At 49.1% G+C, this 19,466-nt stretch overlaps 1 protein-coding gene across 10 annotated transcripts in view; it reads left to right on the top strand.

Annotated features, from left to right (window-relative positions):
* Window positions 1-19,099, top strand: part of Ppp6r2 (protein phosphatase 6 regulatory subunit 2) — a 68,056-nt gene extending 48,957 nt beyond the window's left edge. For 8 of the 10 annotated variants that reach the window (XM_028753714.1, XM_028753715.1, XM_028753717.1 and 5 more), the window contains 16 exons: window positions 656-782; window positions 2,019-2,171; window positions 6,208-6,426; window positions 7,730-7,794; window positions 9,365-9,480; window positions 10,791-10,876; window positions 11,344-11,424; window positions 11,792-11,889; window positions 12,087-12,144; window positions 12,439-12,563; window positions 12,835-12,998; window positions 13,938-14,094; window positions 14,184-14,272; window positions 14,988-15,183; window positions 17,882-18,109; window positions 18,206-19,099. In XM_028753714.1, the coding sequence (XP_028609547.1) occupies window positions 656-782; window positions 2,019-2,171; window positions 6,208-6,426; window positions 7,730-7,794; window positions 9,365-9,480; window positions 10,791-10,876; window positions 11,344-11,424; window positions 11,792-11,889; window positions 12,087-12,144; window positions 12,439-12,563; window positions 12,835-12,998; window positions 13,938-14,094; window positions 14,184-14,272; window positions 14,988-15,183; window positions 17,882-18,109; window positions 18,206-18,254 (2,011 nt within the window). In that variant the 3' untranslated portion in view covers window positions 18,255-19,099. The remainder of the gene's footprint in view (window positions 1-655; window positions 783-2,018; window positions 2,172-6,207; window positions 6,427-7,729; window positions 7,795-9,364; window positions 9,481-10,790; window positions 10,877-11,343; window positions 11,425-11,791; window positions 11,890-12,086; window positions 12,145-12,438; window positions 12,564-12,834; window positions 12,999-13,937; window positions 14,095-14,183; window positions 14,273-14,987; window positions 15,184-17,881; window positions 18,110-18,205) is intronic. The other 2 variants (XM_028753722.1, XM_028753720.1) reach the window with 1 other exon arrangement.
* Window positions 19,100-19,466: the final 367 nt, after the last annotated feature.

The following is a 19,466-nucleotide window of genomic DNA, read 5'->3' as shown; positions in this document are numbered from 1 at the left end:
CCTCCGTTTCCTTTAAAAAAAAAAAAAGTTTCCGAGGCCAGTCTGGTCTACAGAGTGAGTCCAGGTCAGCCAGGGCTACACAGAGAAACCCTGTCTCAAAAAACCAAAAAAAAAAAAAACAAAAAAAAAAATTTCCTTAAAAAAAGAGAGAGGGCCTCCCAGCCTCCCAGGGATGTCAACAAAACTTTACATAACAAGTTATAGTTGTTGAGTAAAGAATACTTTCTTTAATTTTGTTGATCCTTTATTTATTTAGGATTTTTCTGCATTGATCTTGTTTTACTTCTATTAATTGGAAAATTTATTTAAATATATATCAGAGGAATTGTTTTTGAAAAGGCAAAGAATCTGTGTGGCCAGTCTGTCTCCTGTTTCTCACTTGAGGACTGGAGACTCCTGGTAGGGATTAAGGGGACAGCAAGGCAACAAGTCCTGTGTCTCTTCCTGTTCCCTGTGGTCTTGGGTTTCACCCAGAAACATTTGGCTAACAGGCCAAGAGTACACCAGTCAGGACATGGTGTGTAGAAGTCTTGAGTAATGTCCCCTTTCAGACATGTTTTTGGGAAGATGCTTAATAGAACATTGACAAGGTGAGTGGGCTATGCACAGGACACAGCACGCCTGCCACACCTCTGTCTGCTGTCGTTATTCACAGAACAGAGGGCTTGGTGGACTCCTTTTCTCAGGGACTGGAAAGGCCGTACTCTGTCAGCAGCAGCGTCCTGCGTGGCATCGAGCCATGGCTGAAGAATTTCCATCAGCTCCTACTCAACCCACCGAAGGTAAACAGCCTGGAGAGATTACTGTGGCATTTAGAGATGTGGGGTGGCGTGGTACAGAAGACAAGACAGAGTCTCTTTAGAGAAAACTGTGCTTTGATGTTGCCCTTCGAGATGCTAACTGGAAAACCACTGGGCAGATGTTAAAATATACAACTAGCTAGACATACCCACGTTCCCTCTACTAGGAGAGGCCTGGGCATGAGACGTTTGCAGACTCCCCCGGTACTAAGCCTGAGTTACGTAGCCTCTTGGTCAAGGCATGCCTAGCCAAGGGTGGCTCCTGGAGCCAAGATCCCAGGGGAACTTTTTGTTCAGTCAGCAGCTCAGAGGAGTCCTTGGGTTAGGCCAAGGACAGTAAAGTTCACAAAGCCCCTCAACTGCTTCCTGCCCCCAGCCTCATGTTACAGCCTTTCCCATACACAGTTCTAACCTTTTTCCTTGTGTACCCACCCTACTTACTGACTTACTGTCTCATCCCCCCACTAACACGTAAGGATTCATGGAGGCAAGAACTCTGTTTTGCAAACCCAGATGGATCAGAAAATACCTGAATCCAATCTAATGAAGCAGATTTGGGGCTTTCTGTGTAAGCCTCATGATCTGAATTTGGTTCCTGGGAATCGTATAATGATGAAAGGAGAGAGTCAACTCCACAGAGTTGCCTTCTGACCTTCACACATGCACTGTATTCACACATGCACTGTAGTATACATGTGCCCAGGAGTGCACAGACACATGCACATAGTACACACACAAGTAGATACATAATATACACACATGATCATTTTTTTAAAACTTGAGGGAAAAGCTCCATTGCTAATGAGTGAGGCAGCATTATCAGTCTCTGAGAGTTCACTTAGCATCTCTTGGCTCAAATTCCTCCTAAGAATTCCTTGAGCATATACAGTTGAGCACCATGTCTAGGACTCCAGCCCTTAGTTGGGTTAGCTTGCTTCAGATTGGTACTGCTAGCTCCATCATGAACACTGGACACATTTCATATGCCATAGTACTGGTCCTTTGGCCTACTAGACCTGGATAACAGTCCAGGGAGCCTTATCCACTCCTTTTGGTCCTGAGGGGACACAAAGCAGGTCCTTCGTCTTTTGGATTCTGTCACGTCTCGTCGACAGCCCTGTTTTGGTCACACCCCACTCTCTTTAGGCCAGGCATATCGTAAGGGAGTGCCCCTGTTGGTTATAAGACTCCAGCTGGGTGTGTCTCCTCTGTTTGCAGAAAAAAGCAATCCTGACCACTATTGGTGTTCTAGAGGAGCCCCTGGGGAATGCTCGTCTTCATGGTGCACGCCTCATGGCTGCACTGTTGCACACAAACACACCCAGCATCAACCAGGAGCTCTGCCGGCTCAACACCATGGACCTACTGCTGGTGAGTCAGTGCTGTGGCTAGCTCTGCTTGTTTGTTTGTGGCATGCAGGCTGTAGTTGAACATGGAGATGAGTCCGACCATCAGGGCAGGCACTTCAGCATCTGGACAAACAGACTTGCTAAGGGGAGGTGCCGAGATTGAGGTCTTGATCATGGGTCTCTGGTAGAGCACACTGAGCAACACAGGGATGTGCCTCAGACTTAGGCTCGTAGTACCCTGCCAGAGGATCTTCCTGATGGCACAGGACAAGTGTCTGGTCTTGTTTTGTCTTTAGTCAAAGTATCCTGAGAGGTGGATCTCTGTGAGTACTAGGCCAGCCTGGTCTACATAGTGAATACCAGGACAGCCAGAGCAACATAGTGAGATCCTGCCTCAAAAAAACCCAATAAATAAATAAGCAGATAATAGATAGATAGATAGATAGATAGATAGATAGATAGATAGATAGCTAACAAAACAGAAGAGTCCTGAGTGAGAAGGGTTCTGAGAGAGAAGGTCCTTGTCTTCTAAAATAGTCACCCTTATAGTTCTTGTCAAAACCAGTAGATAAATGGTCAGAAGCTCTCCAGTGGCTGTAGATTACTGATCTTACATGTTCTTTACCACCCTGGAGCAGCTAGTCTGATAAAAGATGGAATGGCCTTTTGAAGACACAGTTATAATTAGGTGACAGTAGCCTTGAAGGCTAGGGCAGGATTTTCCAGAAGATGGCATATGCTTGGAGTCAGTGTTCAGTACATCCAGTAGCCAGGATACATGGGTCATGGAATCAAGGACAGAAACGAATAATTCTACTCACTGTCACCCCACTAGGAAATTTTTTGCTTCCTGTTTCTCTGACCTGTTCTTTTGGCTAGAAATTTTGGTTTCAGAGTAGGGACTGCTTCTGCCAGGAGCCACAACAAATATTCCATTGACTGGAACCTCAGACTTGCCCCTGGCCACTGTGAGCTTCTGATACCCTTAAGTCAACAGGCTAAGAAACGGAATAACAGTGTTAGGAGGGGGTGATTGATCCAGATTGCCATGAGGAATTTGGATTGCTTCTCTGCAGTGGAGGTAAGAAGGGTCGTGTCTGAAGTACTAGCGATCCTTTAGAGCATCTTTTAGTGCCACTGTGTTCTGTGACTTCAGATTGATGGGAAAATGCAACAGTCTAATCCAGGCAGCAGAAGGGAGCAGATCCATCACGAACAAAGGGATGGCTCACTCCTCCAGGAAAAGAGCTAAGACCTGCTGAGGTGCTTGCTAAGGGTGGAGGAGATATGGGATGAGTAGTAGAAGAAGGTTGTAGCTGGACTTTTGGGTACATTTTGGATATTAGTTAGGACAGAATAAAGGACAGAGGGGAAGTGGGGGATGACATCATTAGACTACTTCCTGCTGACTAGGGGCACAGAATTCCTTGGGGCAAGTTTGATCTTCGCCACCAGGATGTCTAATATCTTCTTTTCATCTCTACTACTGCTACATGTTTGACTACTTGACTAACTGCAACCAGCAGTGTCCAACCACCAGCTGGCCAGCTAGCCCCTGCTATCGAGACTCTGCCATTTATATATGTTTGAAAAGCCCCCAGGATTCCAAATGTCACACAATCACAGAAATGATCTACAGGTAGCAAAACCACTTCCCTGCTTGAGCACGAGGCAAATCATAGTCAGCTGCTGCAGACAGTCCAAAGCAGGCCTACACCTGGAATTAAAATGAAACACATTCTTTTTGTTTGTTGTTTGTTTTGTTTTTTGAGACAGGGTTTCTCTGTGTAGCCCTGGCTGTCCTGGAACTCACTCTGTAGACCAGGCTGGCCTCGACCTCAGAAATCTGCCTGCCTCTGCCTCCCAAGTGCTGGGACTAAAGGCGTGCGCCACCACTGCCTGGCTGAAACACATTCTTATAATATTTCTCTCAGATTTTTTTTTTAAAAAGAAGCCAAATTTCTCACTATAGAAAGTAGTTATAAATACCAACTAAGGCCACATGACTAGCTACAGAAATAAAGATTATAATTGATATAAGTATTTCTGTCATATTTTGTAAGAATGTGTTTGTACAGATATTTGTGTTTTCTTTCCTCTATTTCTTTATCATACAGTGTAACATCAATTAAGAGAATATCAGTGGTTTTTCCATTTGTTTAAATAGATCTTCTTTGTGATTAAGGGTATATAGCTTAGTGATAGAGTACTTAGATAATGTACAAAGCCCTGTTCACACTGGAGTGATGGCTTGGTGGCTTAGAGCACTGGCTGTTCTTCCAGAGGACCTGAGATGGTGATTCACAACCATCTAGAACTCCAGGCCCAGAAAATCTGATACTCTCTTCTGGCTTCCAAGGCCGTATGTGTAAACCAAACACCTGTAGAAAATTTTAAAAATAAATAAAAGTAAAATAAAACAACAACAACAAAAAAAAAAAGAAGAAGAAGAAAGAAAGAAAGAAAGAAAGCAACTCCCAGCAAACCCCTGCAACTCCTAGTGTCAAAAATAAATAAATATACGAATCTGGTCTTCAGTTCTGTCAGCATGTTTTGTAGTTTTGGGTACACTGGATTTTTTTGTTTTTTGTTTGTTTGTTTGCCTCGTTAGTTTACTCTCAAGGATTTTATTCTTTTTTTTTTTTTTTTTTTTTTTTTTTTTTTTGTTTTTTTCGAAACAGGGTTTCTCTGTGTAGCCCTGGCTGTCCTGGAACTCACTCTGTAGACCAGGCTAGCCTTGAACTCTCGAACTCAGAAATCCACCTGCCTCTGCCTCCCAAGTGCTGGGATTAAAGGCGTGCACCACTGCCCGGCAAGGATTTTATTCTTTTGAATATTGTTATGTATTATATCAAAGTATTGGTTTCCTATTCAAGCTGGTTATTGTTCCTGTGTAGAAATGCAATTTTGTGTGTGTGTTGACTTTGCATCCTACAATATTAGTGAATCATGAATAATTTCTTACCTCTAATAGTTTATGTGAATTATTTATTTATTTATTTATTTATTTATTTATTTTGGTCTTTGAGATGTTGTATCGCTATGTAGCCTTAGATGGCCTGGAACTTGCTATGTAGATCATGCTGGCTTCAAACTCACAAAGACCTGCCTACCTCTGCCTCCCAAATGCTAGGATTAATGGTGTGCAGTGCACATTCAGAAAGGAATTATGGTTTGTTTTGTTTTGTTTTGTTTGGAGAAGAATGTCAGGTAACCTCTCTGCTTGATGTAATCTTCGGTATGAAGAAGGGCCCAGGCTTACACCCCATCTCTCTACCTAGCACACATCCTTTTGTGTGTAGCTGGGTCTGGGACTATAGGCTGCTGGAACAACACCCCTGTTCCCTCCCCCATTTGTGGGACACAGCAGTGGAAAGGCCAGGAGCTGCAGTCTCAGGAGCCTCCCTCCTCTCCTGCCTTGGTCTGGAAAAGGCTTTGTAGGAGACAGGGTATCTTTAATCCTCTGTGTTCCAGAGGAGGCCCAAGACTGCTCCTTCCTAGGTTTTGTCAGTGATACTCCAGTTCCAGTCTTTCAGGGGTGCCTGCCATACTGCAGTCTCTTGTTTATATGGAGGAGATGTATGTCGCTCATCCTGGGTGGAGTCCCAAGTTTAGCATGCTCTGGTTACTCACTGCTTAGAGACAAATTAATGAAGGAAAATTTAAATGCCTAGAGTTGAATAATAATTTTACCATGTAGTAAAATATATAAAGTGTAGAGTGTAAATTTTATAGGAAAATAAAGACACTATAAAAGAAAAAAATACACCAACTTAGTTAAGCTTCTAATTTAAAGAAAAAAGAATAAATCCACAGACAGTAGAGGGCAGTTTCTTGGATAAGAGGAAGGCCATTGAGACGCATAGTAAGCAAGAGGGAGTTGGTTGGGGTAGACCTCAGAACTTCCTAAGTTCAGAGAAGCACCCTAGCACACCAGTAGCCACACCCTTGTGAAATTAGCAGATGAAGTTTTGAGAGTGGTTTCCTCTTTGCCTTTGCAGCTCAGCTGTTTGGAGCAGACTCATCTAAAGACTGTCTTCTGTCCTCTGTTTACTCAGGACTTGTTTTTTAAGTACACCTGGAATAACTTTTTGCACTTCCAAGTGGAACTATGCATAGCTGCTATTCTTTCCCATGCTGCTCCGGAGGAGCAGGCAGAAGCTAGTGGATCATCAGATGGCAAGGTGGAGCCTCTGCAGGGGAGTGGAGATGGGAACGGGAAGCTGGAGACCGCCCCATCCATCACCAGCCCTCCTGAGAACACGATGGTGACCCATGTAAGTTCAGGCCACGTGGAGTTGTGCCACCTGCAGCCAGCACTTCCCAGGTTCTGCTGTGTTGTCTCCTAACTCTTACATGGGTCAGAGGTGCTGCCATCTTTGACCCACAAGAACACAGAGTTGTAAGGAAACACTCAGTTGGTGATGGAGAGGAGAAGGCAGGCATTGTTTGCAAAGATGGCCTCGTGGCTGTGGGCTGTGTCTGAGTAGGCAGCTACCTGGATACTACAGCCCCCTCCTCATGGTTGTGCTCACAAGAGGCCCCTGCTTTGCTCAGAACACCTGTAACTAAACACAAAGGAAAATATAAGAGTTAAGTTCTCATGAGAAAGCTTTCTGGAACTTTAGACCTGGGAGCCAGGTGCACCAGCTTTCTCCATGATCTCCCTAATTCTCCAGCGAATGACCATAGTTGGTACCTCATCCCTTCCCCTGTGTGGGTCACTCTAGGCTTAGAGTCTGCAGCTCAATCTCTTTCTGACATCATCAGCACTTAATACTGTCCCTGGTAGAGGGCAGCCCTAATGAATGTCTGCCAGGGAAGAAAGGGGAAAGTGGCTTGGGACCATAAGCTGTACCTGAGCTGAGACCCACTGTGACTGCTGCCCATTTCTAAAGTGGGAAAGAACATTCTGGACCATATGGGCTGACAGGAGGGCAGAGGTTTGGGAGAGGGTTCCTGGGTCTCCGTTCAAACGCCTCATAGACAGTAGTGCTTGATTGGGTTTAGAAGGTCTCAGTGCTGCTGGCTTGGGGTGGGTATCCTGGAAACCTGAGAGCACACCTAGCAGGAACTAATACTAGATAAGATGCATTTAGTCTAGTCCACAGTTTACGGCCCAGCCATGAGACATGCAGGTACAATGGCAAGAGCTACCTGGGGGCAGGGACAGGGAGCATTATTCAGAGGCCATGTAGACCAACAGGGACCCTGGGGAGTGACATGAAGGTCTGAATAGAGGTCTGTAACAAACATCCAAGAAAATAGTCTGTGTGGGGGGAAAAGAAAATGTTAAGGGCCCAGAGAGCTGGTAGGAGAGTGCTCAGAGGTGTAGGTGTAGGCCCATAGGTGAGGGGAGGCAGAAGTCGTTGTAGCATGTTGGAGGAACATAGAGTGCCTTTACTATAGTACTGGTGTCATTCTCAGGCCGTTCAGTAACATGAGACTTGGAGCCCTGAGCATCAGTGCTGTCATTGCCACAGGGTCTTGAGTGCTGATTTCAGTTCACTACCTTCAGCACTAGGAGGCAGTGTGAACTCTGGGCTCCCTCTCACACTGCTTGTCACTCTGCTCTCACAGCTGTTCCAGAAGTGCTGCCTGGTACAGAGGATCCTGGAAGCCTGGGAAGCCAATGATCACACACAGTAAGGACTCTGAGGAACCCTCCTGGCCAATTAGAGATGCATCTTACCAGGATGCTGGGCACCACAAGACTCCAGGCTCCACGTCAGGCATCAGAATGTCTAATGTAGATATGTGCCTGGGACTATTCTTGAGGGGATCTTGCTACTGGGTATACAGCAGTAAGGGCTGCTCAGGCAGGAGGATGCAGGGAGGCATGCAGAGGACTGGAGATTGAGTGATAGATGGCCGGGCCACACAGTGGTAGGTAAGTGACCCCTGCCCACCTGTCTTGCTTGGACTTTGTACACTTGGTTTTTGGTTTTGGTGTCTCTCTGTGTGACAGGGTCTCATTATGTAGCCCTGGCTATCCTGGAATTCACCATATAACCAAACCTAAAACTCAGAGAGCCTGAGGAGCCTGCTACTACCTCCCAAATAAACACTGGGATTAAAGGCATGTGCTGCTACAAGCAAGCCAATGGTTTGGTTTTTTTGAGACAGTCTCACAGTATAGCCCAGGCTGGCCTAGAACATCTAATACTGCTGCCTCAGCTTCCCATGTACTGGCTACAACCATTCGTTTCTTTTTTACTTTAAATTTATTATTTTATTATTTTATGTGTGAGTGTTTTGCCTCATGTATATTTGTGCACTATGGCTATATGCCTGGTACCCTCAGAGGCCAGATGATGGTACTAGATCCCCTAGAACTGGAGTTACTGATGGTTGTGAGCTGCCATGTGGGTGCTAGGATTCAAACCCAGGTCCTCTGGAAGAGCAGCCAGTGCTTTTAACTGATAAGCCATTTCTCCAACCCCAGCTGTAACCATTCTTGCTTTTACTAAGCTTGGAGCACATTTTTTGGCACTTGTGCACAGGGATGCATGTTAGCTTTTCTGCAGCTTCTGTCTGAGCCTTCCCTCCACTCAGAAGCAGTGCTCTGTGTTTCTTAGGGCTTGGTGCCCACCCTCATTCGTTTGTTGTGCTCAGAGAACAGGTGGGCTCTAGGCAGTGTTGAGCAGAGCTCATGGGAGGCCAGAGGTGTGTGGGTCGAGTTGCGGAGCTATCGTCTAGGACCTGTGAGGTGCACAAGTAGCGGCTAGAGCACAGCTTACTTGGTGTGGAGGCCCTACCCAGCTCCAACAGTGACAGCATCCCAGAAACAGTGTGCCCAGCGCAAGCTGTGCCACCATCAGTCCTGACTCAGCTGCTCTGTCACTACTGCCTCTGGTGGAACCTGGGCCAACATTGAGTTTTCTGCTTCCAGATCCTCGTGTCCATAAATGGGCCATGGAGTAAGCAGTCTCATTAGTGTTTCTTGGTCTGATAGGGGAGGTGTGCTAAGCCTACTGCACACCAGATGCTCGGGAGTCATCAGTGTCCTAGAGCTGAGGCTGATGGCCAGGCACTCACTGCTTAGGTTGTTAACCTAGAACTTACCCTGGAGTGACAACTGCAAAGTAGGCAAAAGCCTGGGTTACAGGTGACAGTGGAGATGACCTTCAGAAAGCCTGTCCCTTGGCCTTCCCAGCAAGAACTTGGGCAAAGCCTGGACTGAGTGACCGCCTTAACAGCTCACTTCCCTTTCAGGGCAGCAGGTGGCATGAGACGTGGGAATATGGGCCATCTCACACGGATCGCCAACGCAGTTGTACAGAACCTGGAGCAGGGCCCGGTGCAGACCCACATCAGTGAAGTCATCCGAGGTGTGCCCACTACTCTCCCTCCTTCTGCCCTCTATCCTCAGGAGTGACAGCTACACTGGTATAGGACAAACCATGCAGCCTTCTTTGTCATCTTCTCAGGGCAGGCTGGGTGTCCTCTTCATGAAGCAGAGATCTGTGGAGTGTAGGAGTTTCAGCCTGCCAAGGACAATCCATAGCTCCAGTGTTGGGCTTAGAAGCCATGAGCAATCACCAGGTTCTCTCGTGCTCACGGGCTTTCCAGAGCTGTGCCTGTACTAGAGGTCCTGACTCACCTTCTTGCCTTGTTTTCAACTCACACAATTTAGAGGGCCTTCCTAGTCTTCCTATCAGGGGCCCATGAGTGTAGGTGATATTCTGTCCCTTAGACGCAGCTTGTTAGCAGCAAGACCTGGAACCCTGAACTCTATGCCCCAAGCAAAACAGCAGAGCTTGTGCCCTCAGACATGGTGCTTTCTGCGCTCTGCACACCCCCCTTATTCAGTATGATTTAGGGCACTCCAGGTGGTCCTCCTGTGACCCAGGACCAGAGGAATTTTTTTCTTTTTGATATCTTGGAGGCCACTTGTCTATTCACCTTCTTCCTAGTTATATTTCAATAGTCTGTGATGACGTCGAGCTTGCCAGTCCATTATCATACATGATGAGTGGTCAGCAGAACAGGGAGCAAGCTGGGGTGGCTCCCTTGTTGCTAGAAGGGAAAAGCAAATGGACTTGGAGCCCAGTTAGGGAGGCGAGGAGTGAGCAGAAGCTTCTTGTTTCTAGATCAGGCACAGGCTACAGTTTTCCACACTTCAGGCCTAGAAGGAATGCAGTAGGAAGGTGCTTACTTCCTCAGATCCTTAGGACATACATATGTACCAGGAGGTAGTTCAGACCAGGTTTGACAGCATCCACTTTTAATCCCAGTACTCTGGAGGCAAAGATAGGCAGATCTTTAGGAGTTTGAGGCCTGCCTGATCTACATACTGAGTTCCAGGACAGCCAGAGTTACATGGTGAAACCATTTCTCAAAAAACATAAAGCAACAGAACTCTCATGCCCCTGAGGTCTCTGTAGGACAAGATAAACATTGCCCTGCTCAGAGTTGCTGTAGCCTAAGGCCCTGGAGGACATGAGCCCTCCCCCTTTGCTGTATGGGCTTCCTTCCTATCAGGAGCCCCTTTGTCTTGAGTGGGCTGATCCTAGAAGCATAACTTGTCCCTCTCTGGACCAGCCTTTGCCTGCTCCTGAGTGCTCTACCCTTGGGACTCCTAAGTCCTGTACTTACGAGGGTGCTCATAAGGACTTAGCTCATAGCACTTACCTTGCAGGGCTCCCTGCAGATTGCCGTGGACGCTGGGAGAGCTTTGTGGAAGAGACGCTGATGGAGACCAACCGCAGGAACACTGTGGACCTGGTGAGGAAGCTGGGGGGCTCCTTCCATGGTGACAACTGACAGTCCCCTATGTACCACTTTGCAGCACAGGCGGAGGAGGAGAGCGCAGGGCAGGACTGGACATCTAGTTCAGCCTCTGGCCTGCAGTCTGTTACATACCCGTGCTGTGTTGCAGCAGAGCTGGCTCCCTGAAGATCTCTTTGCAAAGATAGTGTATCTTTCTTGATCTCCTCCCTCTGGAGCTATGGCTTATTTGTGAAGGACTCTGCTTGGGTTCCAGGCATTACCTGGACCAGGCTTTGGCCTCACTTGGCATTTCCTTGCAGTAAGCTGCACAGGCCTACAGGTGTCAGGGGATTGGTGGTATGGGAGGGTGCTAGGGAGGGGGAGACCCAGGCTGGGCTGGGTGGGGCCTGGGGCTCTGGCTGGAATGGACTGGGTGGGGTCTGGCTAGCTCACATGCCCACCCCATCTGGCCTGTGTTTTAGGTGAGCACTCACCACCTTCACTCCTCAAGTGAGGACGAGGACATTGAGGGGACTTTCCCTAACGAGCTGTCCCTTCAGCAGGTGAGGGCATGGCCGGCACTCTGCACCCTGCCGGGCCCTTCTGGAGCCTGTGTCCTTGGTAGCGCTTAGTTCCCATGACATTGCATAGCAAAAGAGAAAGTAACTCATCTCCAAGCACATCTGGGGGAGAGGGGGGCCTGGGAGAATACCCCCAAAGTCACATTACCTTGGTGAGACTCCTGGGGACACTAAGCTTGAAAGCTGACCAAGGAGGTGTTCTTCTGTATGCAACTGCTCAACCACTGTGAACATTCAACCTCTGGGAAAACTCACTGCCTGCTTCGCCAGAGGCTCCTGAGCAGTGGAGTGGGTTCCGAGGAGTGGCCCCAGGCTACAGCTTGTTCATAGCAGCGCCCTCTCCTCCCAGGCCTTTTCTGAGTACCAGATCCAGCAGATGACAGCAAACTTTGTGGATCAGTTTGGCTTCAATGATGAGGAGTTTGCAGACCAGGATGACAACATCAAGTGAGTGCAGCCACCATGAAGGCTCTGGTTCTATGCTAGCCCTTCCCTAAGCAACAGCATCACAGAAGCAGCTCCAAGTGAGCTTGGCAGGAATGAGGTCCACTGTCCCTTTGGAGAGCAAGTGTCCCACCTACTGCCTGAGGGCCAGGGCCCGGCCGCTGGAGCAGAGGCGGTACTGAGGGGCCTTGTTCTTGCAGTGCTCCATTTGACCGGATTGCAGAGATCAACTTCAACATTGAAGCCGATGAGGACAGTGTGAGTGATGGGGCTGCTGCAGGGCTGCAGGGCATAGCAGCATTTCTTACACTGCTCAGATAGTCAGGCAGTGCCCACAACCTGGTCCTTGTCACAGGTGGATGGGACCATGGGGCCCCTGGCCAGTGTATTTGTATGTCAGGACTGGGAGGCTCCCCTCCATGGGAGTTGGGAGCACAGCTTCCCTCCTTGCCTCCTCCTCCACTGTCTGTCAGCCATGTTCTGGGAGCTAGCCCCTCTGGAGTTCTTTGGGACCATATTCTCCAGAAAACAGCTCCTCATTCTGTCTCACAGCCCAGTGCAGCTCTGTTTGAAGCCTGCTGCAGTGATCGGATCCAGCCCTTCGATGATGATGAAGAGGAGGACATTTGGGAAGATGAGGAGACGCGATGCACTGCCCGGGTGATGGCCAGAGCCAGGTGTGAGGTTCACTCATTCTCCCAAAGCCTCTGCCAGTGGGGAGCAGGCACGAGAGTAAGACTGGATAGCCAGTCACTGTTAAAGTGCTCAGACACCTAGAGGGGCAGTGGTCCTTCTTGCAGAGACCAGCAGAAACTGGGAGCCAAGCAGCGCTTGTTCTGGACACCCTGTATCCAACCCTGGCCCCAATTCCTGAGCTGTCACAGGTTCTCCAGCACTGAGCATCTAAGCAAGGCCGACCAAGCATCTGCTTCCTTTATGTCACCCCAGGTTTGGAGCCCCTCACGTCTCGGATAATTACTCAAAGAATGCCTTGGAACATGGAGGCCGGGACAGGAAGACTGGCCCAGCAGCAGCTAGGAATGTGCCTGGATTGGCCACTCCTTCATCCCCTACACAGAAAGAAGGACCTCGGTCAGAGAGTGATTCAGCAGGTAGTACCTGAATAATGAACAAGGAACATGGCTACTGAGGACAGGGGGTGACGTGGCTGAAGGACCCCCTTTGGAGCCGCTGTTTTTTCCAGCAGTTGATGACCTAGTTCCCCATCTACACATGGTTTCATGAAATATTCTGGGAGGTCCGACCACCATGGGTTCTGTTGTGCACTGAATCAAGAGCCAGGTGCTCTTACTCCCTTCTGTTGTCTGCATGTGTCTGCACGTGTCTGCACGTGCACAACTGACATCCATTGTCTTTGCTAGGGAAGGGAAACCCCATGTAAGCTGTGTGTTGCTTTTTGCCCTCTCTTAGATGTACTCAGGAGCATCGACTTACACTCTACCCTTTTATCTGCTCTGGGTGCTTACTCAGGACATGGGCAAGAAGCCAGCTTTCTGTTAGGAGTTGCCAGCACCCTAGCTGGGGCTGACAAGAAGCTGCCAGGGCAGGAATACCCACAGTAGGGGCCACTCATGCTGATGTCCAAGAGAGAGCAGAGTGCCTGCTACGACCTGGGTTGGGACAGGTGAGATGGTACCTACTTTGTACCATCAGCCTTACTAGAGGCCAGATGGGGCAGTACAGGTATCTCATGAGGCACCACATCAGCAACCACTGATGTCCACGCATGCACTCTGCGCTCTGCTGCAGGGGGCAATTCACAGGACCCTTTCCGGGTAATTTATGGGGGCCTTTACACCCAAGCATTCCAGGGCTTGAGGCCATACTACCCTTTGCAAAGCACCAGAAGGCACTCCTGGGGAATCCTGCCATCTCCAACACTTGAGACAGAGCGGGCTCTTCTGGGATTTCCTAACTGAGAGCATCTTACATTCCTGACCCCTTTACCCATCCCTACGTGAGTGCTGCTTCTCCTTGTCTATCACATATTAGGCCTGCCTACTCTTGACTGCTGCATCTCCTTCTGGCAGGTACTACATGGACAGCAGTTTTTGATGAGCCAGTGAACCCACTGTCTGCAGCCCCAGGAGCTGCGAGGGATGTGGGTTCTAGTGCATGGGCAGCTGGTCCTTCAATTGCAGAGGAGAAAGGCTGGGCCAAATTCACCGACTTCCAGCCTTTCTGCTGGTAACAAACATCAGAAATGGAATCACGCCTGTTGGGTGTCAGGACCAGTGTTGCCTGTGGGCTCAGCATGCCATCTTCTTCTTTTACAGCTCTGAGACAGGGCCCCGGTGCAGCTCTCCTGTGGACATGGACCACAGCAATGCTGAGAGTGGCCAGAGTCCAGGCCCAGAGAAAGCCTGTGAGTAGCAGCAGCTCAGACACCTGCCTTGACTAGTTCCCAGGCCTGATGCAAGGCTAGACCCCATTGAGAAGGGGGGAAGTGGTCAAGGTCTCAGGTGTGGCTATGTCTTTGTGGTGTTGGGATCCTTACATACTTACAGGATTGGAGTTATCATGAATTGTTCACTGTACAATACATGAAGAGCTTTAGGGTCCTCCAGCTTTAGGGGTACAGGGCAGGACAGCATGCCTACTAGGGTGCCCTTAGAGCCAGGTCCAATCAGGCTCCATGGCCCACCTCCGTTCTTGAGTCACACTGTTAGGTTATGTAGATGAACCCCTGATGGAAGCCTATATGGCATTTGACTGAAAGTCCTTGGCCTCCATCTCCTTCCCAGGCCACTGCACTGGGTGAGAACACTCCTGACATGTCTTTCCTGGGCATTAGGTTTAAAGTGGATTCTCTGAGCCCTTGTTTCTTCCTCTGAGAAGAGCACACACGTGTCCTATCTTGTGGAGTAGTGGGACAGTTCACATGGAAGGTACACAGCAGCTCATGCGGTTCCTGCAAACATGCAGATACACATGTGTAACCCTCAGGAAGCCAACATGAGCTGTTTCTGCCTCTCAGCTCTCACACTGACTCATGCCAATCTGGGGTCCTTGAGGCCATGGTAGCTGTGTTCTCTGGCTCCTCTGCCCTCACAAATATCGCAGGGTTTCTTCTTTTGTAGTTGGTCCTACCTCGCCTTGTGCCTGGAATGCGTGTGTCACTAGGAAGGCCCCACTGGTAGCATCTGACAGCAGCTCCTCTGGGGGATCTGACAGTGAAGACGATGAGAAGGCAGCGGGCGCTGTGGAAGCTGTGTGCACAGACCACACTGGAAAGGCCTCCCCACCACCCAGGACAGCGGAGGCTGCTGCTGGCAGGTGTGAATGGCTTCTGCTGAGAGCTGCCTGGCTTTTGAGCTGAGGGCCACAAGTCACTGGCCTTGTAACCACTGAGAACAGGGCTCCCTGAGAACACATGGAGGCCAGACTAGAAATCCTTGCTGCTGTCCCATGGCTAATGATCCTGTGAAGCTCTCTCTAGAAGAGATCGTGCTTCTTTACTGAGGGGAAGGCTGAACTGGAGGGCTAGACTTCTTAGACAACACTGTGTATTTTCTGTTTTAAATGTTTCAGAGTAGAAGACAGAACCTGGGTGTCCTAAGAGCTCCCCAGAAACTTATAGAGGCCAGTTACAGAGAACACCTGGTTTTCAGGCTCTGGGACTGGCTAACCTCCTTGGTGTCTAGAGTTGTCCCAGATGGTGAAGGAAAGGCCTGTTGCCTTTAACTTTTTATAGGGCAAGCTTATGACTCTGGCCAGCCCTCTCTTGTTGCCCTGCTTTGTGCTGTGCCCTTTGTGGTAGGGCACTTGTGGATTCCAGTCAGGTGCCCTGCATGCTCACAGAGTAGGACAAAATGCATCTCAGGGTTGGGGACTGGGTCTATAGTCTGAGCCCTGGCTGGGAAGTAGAAGCCACTCGCAGATAGACAAGCCAGTTCCCTTGAGGTGTCTGAAGGCCTTCCCTAGGGAAGAGTCAGGAATGTCATTATCCTTCCTGCAAAGAGGCCAGCCACTCCAACAGTCGTTTCTACTTTGAGTGATTAACATGAGAAGATAGGACCAAGGTGTGGAGGAGCTACCCAGTAACTCAGGGAACTCCACAAAGCTAAATCCCTGTGTCCACCAAGAAGCTCACAGCCTCCTGGCATTCGGGGGCGGGAGAGCAGGTGGTGAGGCTCAGGAGCATAAGGAGTTGCCTGTGGATACAGGATACTGGAAATGGCTTGCAGCCCGTACAAAAGCCCTGAGGCAGGATCTCCACCTAAGTTTAGGGTGCAGCAGGAAGTCTCAGGGCTGGACCCTACCAGGAGACAAGGTAATAATCTCACAAGGCTCTTGCCCTTAGGCCCATGTGGGGTTTTTGTTTATTTTGTTTTGGATTTTGCATCTACTCTTGAATATCATCTGTGGACTTTCTAGCCTTGTCCCTGCCTACACTTCCAAGTTTGGGATGCACATGACACCAGGTTATTCTTGACACAGTGGGCACCAGCCAGACTGCCTACACAAGTTCACCATCATGCATTCAGTCTCTGGGTCCTACCAGCCCTGCCCACTCCTCCTCACAAACAGGGTAGGCCCTGCCCACTTGTGTGCTTCTGGAGAATCCTGTGTGATATTGGGTCATGAGTATTTTCCCTCAGCTAAGTGGGGAGATCAACCAGCTGGATTCCATGGTTGGTGTAACACACTGGTTCCCAACCTTCCTACTGTGTGACGCTTTAATAGTTTCTCATGCTGTGGTGACCCCAATCGTAAATTATTTTTGTTGCTACTTCATAACTGGAACTTTGCTACTGTGATGAACACAACTGTAAAGGGTCACAGCTCACAGGTTGAAAACTGCTGTTTGCAGCTGGAACTCAGGCTCATACTCTATACCCACAGCCCCTGGCTGCCCGTGTCCAAAGCTCATGGGGGCCCTGGCTCTGTGTTCTAGGAACTCTAGGCAGGACATTGATCCTAAAGCCAACAACACTATGCATCTAAAAGATTTGCAAAAAAGCCAAAAAGTAGAGCCAAGACTTGGAGAAGGCTCGCTCGCACGGTTACTGATTCAGATGTGATACAGTTAACCGAGACTGGGGTTCCTCGGGTTGAGTACACAGGCTCGTTTTGTACTTGCTGTGTTGTGGAGGATGCCTTCAATTCACAACCCTCCTGCCTCCATCTCTTTAGTGATCACATTACCGAGGACTGCCACCACATCCAACTAACAGCCTGCCTTAAAAGTTTACAAGATTGGCAAAACCATCCTCTTGTCCTAAATCCTTCCTAGAGAAATACTTTAACCCTGCTGCAAAAAGAAAAAATAAACCCTTTTACAAAGCCATTCTCAAAACTTGCTAGATAGCTGCTCCACTGCCTTTACAACTCCCTCTCTCTGTGCCTGCCCTGTGTCTCATCTGAGAACCCCTCCCTGGGATGTACCTTTGTTCTACAGGACCATCTGCTACTTGTGGTTAGGTTAAATCAGGCTAGGCTAGCCTTGGGTATGGAGGCCCTCGGTCCTTATATAATCCCTCTCACTTACCCCCACTTTTTTTTTTGCAAAGACAGGTCTCATTTTATAGCCCTGGCTGGCCTGGAACTTTCTATGTAGGTCAGGCTGGCCACAAACTCAGTGACCTGCCTGCCTATGCCTCCTAAGTGCATGATTAAAGGCATGTATTACCATGCCAGGCCCTCAGGGACCTGATAGCATACGGGTGGAGTTGAATTTAAGCAGCAACATTGGGGCCATCAGTAAATGAAGCTCCACAGCTGTCAAGATTTGAGTGCTGCTTTTAGGAGGGAGAGGTCATGGTAGTCATGTAGCTTGTCCCACTGTCTGGGACTCAGGGCTGCAAAGCCATCTGTAGCTCCTGAGTCACCTCACAGAAGACAGAAACAGAAAGGAGCTGTGTACACCGCTTCCAGACCCTTTGCTGGATCAAGCCACTTGGCTGCTGTGGGGTTTCTGAAATAGGCAGCAGTGAGGCAGGGCACCCATAACTGGAGCCTGTCTGTCACACAGGGCTGAGTGTCCTGACAGTACTGTGTTAGCCCCTGCCTGCCCTGCACCTTCAGAAGTGACCGTCAGTCCTGCTGTGGCTACCATAGCACCAAGCAAGGCAGGCTCTCCCACGGCCACCACAGTGGTCTCTTCCTCAGTGACTACTGCAGTGTCCTCAGGACCGATCACAGCTGTAACCACAGCAGCCCCAGCCATAGTTGCCACCCTGGGGACAATGACAAAGGACAGGTGAGTAGATTGGCTGAAGAGGGTAGGGTGGGACTGGAATGAACCCCAGAAGCTCACATGCTACATACAACTCCGCCTCTTCCCCCATCTATGCAGGAAGACAGATGCCCTGCCGGAAGGAGCTGCCTTAAATGGTCCTGTGTAACTGCTGCCACCCAGCTATGGCCCGCCCTGGTCAGGCTGCTTCCTTAATCAAGAAAACTACCTGGTGATGCAATTTCTTTTTAATTTAACTTTAAAATAAATGCTGCATTTGGTAAAGCTGGCAGTGGAACCAGTTGGATGATCCAACTCATGTCTCTCTTGCCTGCCCTGGTCCTGTTGGAAGACAGGATGTACCTGGCCACTCCCCAGTCCAGGTCTTGGTATGGCAACAAGGTCCCTGACATGCAGCTTCTACCTGCAAGAGTTGGGGAGGGAACAAGATCCGGTGCCAGCATCAGATGGGCAGGAAGGGTGAGGGTCTCCAGGCTCGGGTTTCATCTGTATTTTTTAATGCATGGAGGAAAAGCCGTTTTTTGCACTTTGTACCCAGCTACAGTACAGGGTCTCCCTCGGCTCAGGGCAGATGTAAAGGCCTGAGTTGGAGAGACCTGATTCCCACTAATAATAATACATTGGGGGTCTGGCACTAGTTTGGCCACATGAGGTCAAACCAGTTCTGGCTGTCCAGAGGCTCCTGGGAGCTGGCATTGAATCAGGCTACAAATTTTGACTGCCTTAAAAACAAAAGACCCTCTGGACCTGACGGAGCTGTCTCTGTGCTCAGCAGAGCAGACTGGCAGACTTGGGTGTGTGTTGGAGCTGCATCAGACATGTAAGAGCAGACACAGAAGAGCACTGGGAGGCTTAGAGGCAGGGCGGGCCCATATTGTCCAGGAAGAGTCTAAAAGTCTATGTTGTTGTTGTTTTTTGTTTGTTTTTTTTTTTAAATGTTCTGACCTTCTGACAGGGCATCCAACCCCCAATAAAAAGTATCATTCTTACTGACAAAGTGTGTATTATTGTTAGGTTGCAGATGCAGCGCCCAGCCTGTGTGGACATGTGGATACCTTTGCTATCCCTAGGCTCATTCTCAGGAGTTGGGACTCATGTTGAAACAGAAATGAAAAGCTCGACCTTAACAGTCAAACCTATGACACCCATCTTGTGAAGGCTTGTCCTACCTAACCTCAGGACCCATCCTGGGAAGTGTACAAAAGGTGTATCCCTCTGGAAGCGAGTATGCCCCAAGGGCCCTACCCCTCCCTCCCAGCAGCTCCTCTGCCTCCTTCTGCCCTGGGCCTCTGCTAGCATTCACCTTTTTCCTCAGTAAGGTGCCTCAGCTGCTCCCCAGCTCTTGACTCAACACCTGAAA

The sequence above is a fragment of the Grammomys surdaster genome, unplaced genomic scaffold, assembly GCF_004785775.1.
Source record: "Grammomys surdaster isolate TR1022 unplaced genomic scaffold, NIH_TR_1.0 125953, whole genome shotgun sequence".
NCBI lineage: Eukaryota > Metazoa > Chordata > Mammalia > Rodentia > Muridae > Grammomys > Grammomys surdaster.
Note: the sequence above shows the minus strand (reverse complement) of the source record. Positions and strands in the feature narration are given on the sequence as shown.